The 7410-nt window shown below is 49.1% G+C and overlaps 1 protein-coding gene across 1 annotated transcript; it reads right to left on the bottom strand.

Moving 5' to 3' along the window:
* Window positions 1-801: 801 nt before the first annotated feature.
* On the bottom strand, window positions 802-4006 carry GP1BA (glycoprotein Ib platelet subunit alpha). The gene is made up of 2 exons (XM_027773184.1): window positions 3454-4006; window positions 802-3269 (listed from the first exon to the last, which is right to left on the bottom strand). The coding sequence occupies exon 2, from the start codon at window positions 3261-3263 to the stop codon at window positions 1320-1322; it is 1944 nt and encodes a 647-aa protein (XP_027628985.1). The 5' UTR covers window positions 3264-3269; window positions 3454-4006; the 3' UTR covers window positions 802-1319.
* Window positions 4007-7410: the final 3404 nt, after the last annotated feature.

Here is a 7410-nt window from a genome sequence, read left to right as displayed (position 1 = left end):
CCAGTAGCTAATGTGATTAAGGTGCTGGACACTCCCTCATGGCTGACCATGGTTCGAGTCCCAGACCTGGTAGCTCGCTTTCTCACTTCTCTATGTGTCTGTCTTTCTCTAGCGAAATTAAAGTGAATGAATGAATAAATAATTTTTTAAAAATCTTGGGACCAGCAATTAGCATAATGACTATGTGGCTGGACTCCCATGTAGTTGACTGTGTCAAGTCCTGGACCTGGTGACTTAAACACGCTGGGCACATGTATGCATGCTCAAGATCCCGAGAAGAGAACAGAGGAGAAGGAATTGTGGCGTGACCATCTCCCCTCAGGGGGTGGGGGAAATAATTTTTAAAAAAATCTTGGGACCAGCAGTTAGCGTAATGGGATGTCGCTGGACTCCCATGTAGTCAACCACAGTTTGAGTCCCAGACCCAGTGGCTTAAATTCATGCCAGGTATGTGTGCGTGCGTGCCCAAGATCCTGAGAGGAGAATGGAGGAGAAGGGATTGCGGTGTGGCCATCCCTTCTGGGGGGTGATTTCTTGCTTTCTGTCTCTCTGGTAAGCATACTTGCCCTATAGGAAAAACCTCTCCAAAAAAATTATTTTTTAAATTTTGAGCTGCCAGGTTCTACATGGCTGACCCTGATTGAGACCCAGCCCCAGTGCCTTGAAAACACACTGGGTGCATCATGCATGTGTGCCCAAAATTTCAACAGGATGGAAAGATGAAGAGAAGGGATTGCAGCATGACCATGTTCTGTTGGGGTATGCCTCCCCTCCACCCCATCTCACTCTGTCTCTCTCAGGCAAGTGCATGCCTCTAGCAATTAAAAAAAAAGAAAAAGCTAATTTTTTTTTTATTATACAAATAATATACAGTAGTGATAGGAAACTAGAAAATGCTAAGCAGAGAAAATGAAAATTAAACTACCCATATTGAAAACCCAGAAGCAATCAGTGGTCACATTTTCACAAAGTCCTTTCCGAATTTCCTCTGCATGGGTGCATGTGGGAGCCATGCTCTATTCTGTTTATTTTTATCCTAAAAGTTCTTCCTAATAGTGTTGGTAATAACTGTGTTATCTCTCAGCCCCACATGCAACACAGGGAACATTGTTCCAAGACCCGCCCTCTACTCCCATCTCTACCCTTCCTAATTTGCTGGGTCTGAGATTGTGTGGCTGTGGTGTGAAGAGGGGGCTTCTGATTAAAGAAAGGTAACTAAGACCTCCCCGTGAACCTGTGCTCCTTACCTACCCTCCCCAGCTAGATTCCAATAGCAGAGCCTATCAGAGCTTCTCTCAGGGTCCCCAAACCTCCCACCCTCAGAGGCTGTGGCCAGAGTACCTAATGCCCACTGTGCCCAACAGGTCCTGGCCACGGCCATGACTCAGGGCTGAGGGCCGCCGTCCTGCTACCAGAGGCCCAACACGGCCATTAGGCCGTACCCACAGGAAGAGACTGGAGCGGAAAATAGGGAGTGACCCTTGGAGGAAGAGCAGCCAGGCCCGGGGCACAGTCACTTGCTTTCCCTTCTGCACCTCCAGGTGTGTGGTTTGTGTGGCTGGGGCCAGGGCAACAGGTTGGCCAGAGTGCAGGACCTGGGGCTTCACATGCTGGACCCAGGTCAGCAGCAGGATAAGGACAACAGAGGCAATCAGGAGCCAGAGGATACCCAAGATGTAGAAGGCCAGGGAAAGGAGGCAGCAAAAGTCAGGGTTGAGAAAAAGGTCTTTTCTGGAGCTATCCCAATTCCCTTCGGCCAGCCCATGGACCTTTGGGAGATCGACAAATTCAGTAGTAATTACTGTGGCGGATTCCGAAGTAGCAGAGGTTGAGGTTGGTTCTGTTTTAATAAAGAGTGTGGTGGGCTCTGGGGTGGTCAGGGCTGTGGTGGGCTCTGGGGTGGTTGGGGCTGTGGTGGGCTCTGGGGTGCTCGGGGCTGTGGTGGGCTCTGCGGTGGTCGGGGCTCTGGTGGGCTCTGGGATGGTCTTGGTTGTGGTGGGCTCTGGGGTGGTCAGGGCTATGGTGGGCTCTGGGGTGGTCAGGGCTATGGTGGGCTCTGGGGTGGTCTCGACTGTGGTGGTCTCTTGGGCGGTCGGGATTGTGGTAGTTTTAGTAGTGGGTTTTGGAGTTTTGGAAAACATGATGGATTCTATGGTAGTTGGGAATGTGTTAGAACCTGGAATCCATCTGGTTGGAAATGTGGTCTGTTCCTTAGTGTATTCTTGGGTTGGAGACGAGAAGAGCACTTGGCTGTAGAGAGGAGTAGTAGACTCTGAGTAGAGCAGACCCCACCGGGTGGTATGGGCTTTGGTGTTGGTAGAGATCTTGACCACACTCCATGTGGCATGCACCTTACCATCCTTAAGGTCCTCTTCTTCATAGTCATCATAGATGTCTGTATTATCCCCATCACCCAGGGTTGGGCAATCCTTTCCTGAGAAGGTGTAGACAGGCATATCGTGTATATTGGAACATCGCACAGTGGTCACATTGGAGGTTGTGCTCTTGACATCCATACCCTCCTTCCACAAGTAGACATTTTGGGCATTGTCCTTCAGCCAGCGTTGGAAATGGAGGATCTCGCAGTCACAGAACCACGGGTTGCCATGGAGAAAAGCATATGGCAGGAGGCGGTCCCCAAAGAAGCCCTTTGGTATATTGTGCAGCATGTTCCCTTGGAGATAGAGGGTATCAAGTTTATCTAACCCATCTAGGAGCCCAGGGGGCAGCTCAGTCAATTTGTTGTCAGCCAGACTGAGCTTCTTCAGCCGGGTGGTAGGCGCCAGGAGCCCAGGGGGCAGGGTCTTCAGCAGATTGCCACGCAGGTAGAGCTCTTGGAGTTGGCTCAAGCCATCCAGGACACCAGGAGATAACGAGGTCAGCTTGTTGAAGGAGACGTACAGGATGGTGAGGGCAGGCAGTGCCTGCCCTAATGCGGGCAGTCTTTTCAGGTTATTGTGGCTTAGATCCAGGGTCCCCAGCAGTGGCAGCACCCCATCAGTCTGTAGTGTGGTCAGCTCACTTTGATCCAGGTACAATTTAGTGAGGTGAGTGAAAGATACCAGGGATCCCAAGGAGAAGGTACCAAGGGGGTTCTCCCTGAGGTAGATGGTATTTGCATCTGATGGCAGGCCCAAGGGCAACTTTGTCAGCTTCTGCTTCTCACAGTTCACTTCCACCTTGTTGGCCCCTTTGAAGATCTCACAGTTGGGGTGGGAATAGGAGAGGCTTGGCAACAGGAGCAGCAGGAGGATGAGAGGCATGGGGACCTGTGAGCAAGGGGGACTTGAGTGGGCTCCCCATCAACCCTCTGCAGCTCCCAGGACCCTTCTAGGGCCCACACCTTTCATCTTCCCTGCTCCTCTCTCCCACCTTTGCCCTCAAAAGCCTAAGGTCCTCTGTTCTCCCTCCCTCAGACAACACCCCCCCTCCCCAGTCCCCACCCCAGCTTACAGGCAGGCAGAAAGACGTCTGGATGCTCAGAGCTTCTTTAAGGGAATGACTTGGTCCTTCTCTATTCCAGCTCCAGGGAGGCCTTGGCCAGGGGCAGGAAGCGGGTAGGGGTGAGATGGAAACGCCAGTCCGATAGGGACTCCCAGACCCAAGGAACAGCCTCTCTCTCAGACACAGGCCCTTATCAGCCTTCCACCACTTTCCCCCAGGCTCTCCTTTTGGCTCTGTGCTCTCCCACTTTCCTCCCACACTGGGGAGATCAGAGGTGGAGGCCGACCACCACCCTCACCCATCCTTTTATAACCCTCCAGGATGCCACCTCCTCCCTTTTGCAGCTCCATGCTTTAGAGTTCCCTAATTTTCATCCTCACCAGCCTCACCTCCCTCTGCCTTTCCGTCCCTCTAGCTAATTTCTCCACCCACTATGCCACCATTCAGTCACCCGTGTCCTCCATTCCTTTGCATCCACTGGATACTTGTTTGTTATGCTTTTCCTTGATTTTTGCAGCTGGCATCCCTTCTTGGGACTCCCACCTTGGGACTCATTTTTTGCCCCCACACAAATGACACTGTACTTTTTTTTTAAGAGATATTTTTGCTATAGGGCACGTGCATTCACCAGAAAAACAGAGAGAGACAGAAAGTGAGAAATCATCCCCTGGGGGGATGACCACACCGCATTCCCTTCTCCTCCAGTCTCCTCTCAGGATTTTGGGCATATATGCACGTGCGTCTAGTGTGAGTTTTAAGTTACTGTGTCTGGGACTTGAACCACAGTCGACTACATGAAGTCCAGTGACGTTCTGCCATCTGCTGGTCCTGATGCTGTAATTTTCCTGGTTTTCTTCTTCCCAGCCTGGTTGGTTCTTCTCCATCTCGTTTGTGGATTCTTTCTATTGACTATGTGGTCCGAGTCTCCACTTGATGGCTTAGAAACCACACCAAGCATGTGTGCACATGTGTCTAAAATCCAAACAGGAGGGAGAGACGAAAGAGAACAGACTGCAGTGTGACCATCCTTCCCACCCCCCTGGGGAGGTGCTTTCTCACTTTCCTCTCTGTCTCTGGCCAGCACACAAGCCCTCTGGCAAAAAATCAATCAATCAATCAATCAATCAATAAAAGAAGGCCTACAGGCAAGCTCTGGGGACACAGTAACTGTTCAGGAGAGATAGGGTTCGAATCCCTGGGTCAGCTTTAAAACATACAGGACACGTGCGTGTGCGTCCAAGATCCTGAGGACCTGGAGAACTGGGGAGAAAAGATTATGGCTTGATGACACCCTCTAAGGAGTGCTTCTCTCTCCCTTGTGCACATGCAAGTGCTCTCTATGTGAAAAGCGTAAATAAACTTAAAAATAATAATTATTTTATTTAACTTTATTAATTATTATTATTATTTTCCAGTTTGAACAGAGAGGCAGAGAGAGAGAGAAAATGAGAAAGCAAGCCACCACATCTGGAACTTGAACTGCAGTAGGCCATGTGGGAGTCCAATGCCCTTCACCACCACACCACCTGTTGGCCTCAAATAAACTTTTGAAAAAGAGAGAGACAGCACCTCCAACAGGATCTTTCTTGATGCCACTACTCACTCCCAGCTCCAGTCAGCCCCGGATTATGGGCGCACGTGTGCCAATGTACTCAGGGTGGCCTCTGGATGTGAAGCCAGGACCCTCCTCTGGGGCCAGCCTCACAGAATATTGTGTTTTACTGCTGTGCCACCATCCAGCCCTGCCTTCACTTTTTGTTTTTTTAGAGAGAGTTTTTTTGCTGTAGGGCACATGTGCTCGCCAGACAGACAGAGAAAGAAAGTGAAATCATCCCCAGGGGGGATGGCCATGCCGCAATCCCTTCTCCACTCTCCTCTTGGGATCTTGGGCATGCACACGTGTCTGGCATGGATTTCAAGCTGCTGGTCTGGGACTTGAGCTGCAGTCGGCCATGTGGGAGTCCAGTGACGTAACCATTACACTATCTGCTGGTCCCTGCCTTCACTTTTGATCATTTTCTCTCTCTCTCTCTCTTTTTTTTTTTTTTGGTTTTGCTATAGGGCAGTGTGTGCTTCTGTGGGGGAGTGGGGAAGGAAAGCAAGAAATCACCCCCCGGGGAAATGGCCATGCAGCAATCCATTCTTTTCTTTGGTTTTTGGACATGCAGGCACATGTGCCTGGTGTGCTTCCTAAACTAATGGGTCTGGGACTCGAAACAGTCAGCCATGTGGGATCCAGCCACCTTAATTAACCTCCATGCCACCTGCTGACCCAGTCATTCTCATTCTTATGCATGAACTTTCTCCCCTTTCGACATCCCCTTCTGCCTAACTTCCTTATCTGGCAAGTTCCAATTCAGAATGCTTTCCTCTCAAAAGCTTTTTCTGATTTTCTAGAACCGGATGAGGTGTGTCAGCTCCCGTACCTGTTAGTTCATTGCCCGCCTACTGTTCCCCAGGAGAGGTGCTAGGCAACCAGCTGAGTCTGCCCTGGTCTGCTTACATGACAGGACAAGTAGTAGACACTTGAGAGAGGCAGTTAATTAATAGGTTTGCAGTTTGTTTGTTTGTTTATGTGTTTTAATTTTGCCAGAGGGCACATGCACTAGCCAAAAAGAGACAAAGAGAGAAAAAGAAGGAAAGTGAGAAAGCACCCCCCCCATGGGGGATGATCATGCTGGAATACCTTCTCCATTTCTCCCTCTTGTTGAGATTTTGAGATACACACGCAAATGTGCCTGGAGTGTTTTTCAAGCTGCAGGATCCAGCACTTGAACCATGCAGTTGGCTGCCTTAACAATCATATCAAAGGCTGGCTCACCTTGCCATTTTTATAATTTTGTTTTCTTGTTTTTTGTTGTTTTAGAGATTTTTGCCATAGGATGTGTGTGCACACTGGGGACACAGAGAGAGAGAGAGACAGTGAGAGAGAAAGTGTTCCCCCGGGAGGGATAGCCGTGCCACAATCCCTTCTCCATTCTCCTCCTGGGATCTTGAGCACGCACACACACATTTGGTGTGATTTTCAAGTCACTGGGTCCAGGACTCGAACCGCGTTCAGCCATATGAGAGTTCAGTGACGTAACCACTACACCATCTGCTGGCCCCACCATTTCTGTAATTTGCCAGCTGCAAAAAATATTGAAAAATGGGCCAGCAGGTGGTATGGTAGTTAATGCAGTTGGATCCCACATGACTACACAGTTTGAATCCTGGACCCTGCAGCTTGGAAAACATGCAGGGTGCATGCATGCGCCTTTGCCCAAAATCCCAAGAGAAGAATGGAGAAGAAGGGAAAATACATGGTTGTCTCTAATGGAGAGCTTCCTTGCTTTCCCACTCTTCTCCCTCTCCTTTGGTCTCTCTGTCTGTCAAATGCACATGTCCTATAGCGAAGTAAACAAAACAAAGCAAAATTATTGGAAAATGTGAAGAAAACAAGACAGTGTCAGAAAGTATTGTGGGCGGTTACATAGAGAGAAGCCATGAAGTGAAGTGAGAACTCTGAGATTTGATTTTTATTGCATTGGTATCAGTTTTGGTTGTAAGCAACAGAAAATGTTCAGATTAATTTAGATTGAAAAGTAATTTATGTGGGGCCAGCAGGTGGTGTGGTGGTTAAAGGTGCTGAGCTCCCACATGGCCAACGGTGGTTTGAGTCCCAGACCTGATGGCTTGCTCTCACTTTCTTTCTCTCTTCTCACTCTTGCTCTGTCACTCTCTAGTCAAATTAAAAATAAATAAGTAAATAAATTTAAAAAGTTAAATTAAACATATATATATATATATATATATATAACTGAGGTGACTGGGTCCCGCATGGCCAGCTGTGCAGTTCAAGTCCTGGACGAAGTGGCTTGAAAAACATTCTGAGTGTAGGACCAGCAGTTGGCGTAATGGCTATGTCACTGGACTCCCACGTAGTCAATCGTGGTTTGAGTCCTGGACCTGGTGGCTTAAACTCAT

The sequence above is a fragment of the Tupaia chinensis genome, unplaced genomic scaffold (genome assembly GCF_000334495.1).
Source record: "Tupaia chinensis unplaced genomic scaffold, TupChi_1.0 Scaffold000330_1, whole genome shotgun sequence".
Classification (NCBI taxonomy): Eukaryota; Metazoa; Chordata; class Mammalia; order Scandentia; family Tupaiidae; genus Tupaia; species Tupaia belangeri.
Note: the sequence above shows the minus strand (reverse complement) of the source record. Positions and strands in the feature narration are given on the sequence as shown.

Coding starts and splice junctions, on each gene's coding strand:
- GP1BA (XM_027773184.1), bottom strand. CDS start 3,263: ATGCCTCTCATCCTCCTGCTGCTCCTGTTGCCAAGCCTCTCCTATTCC.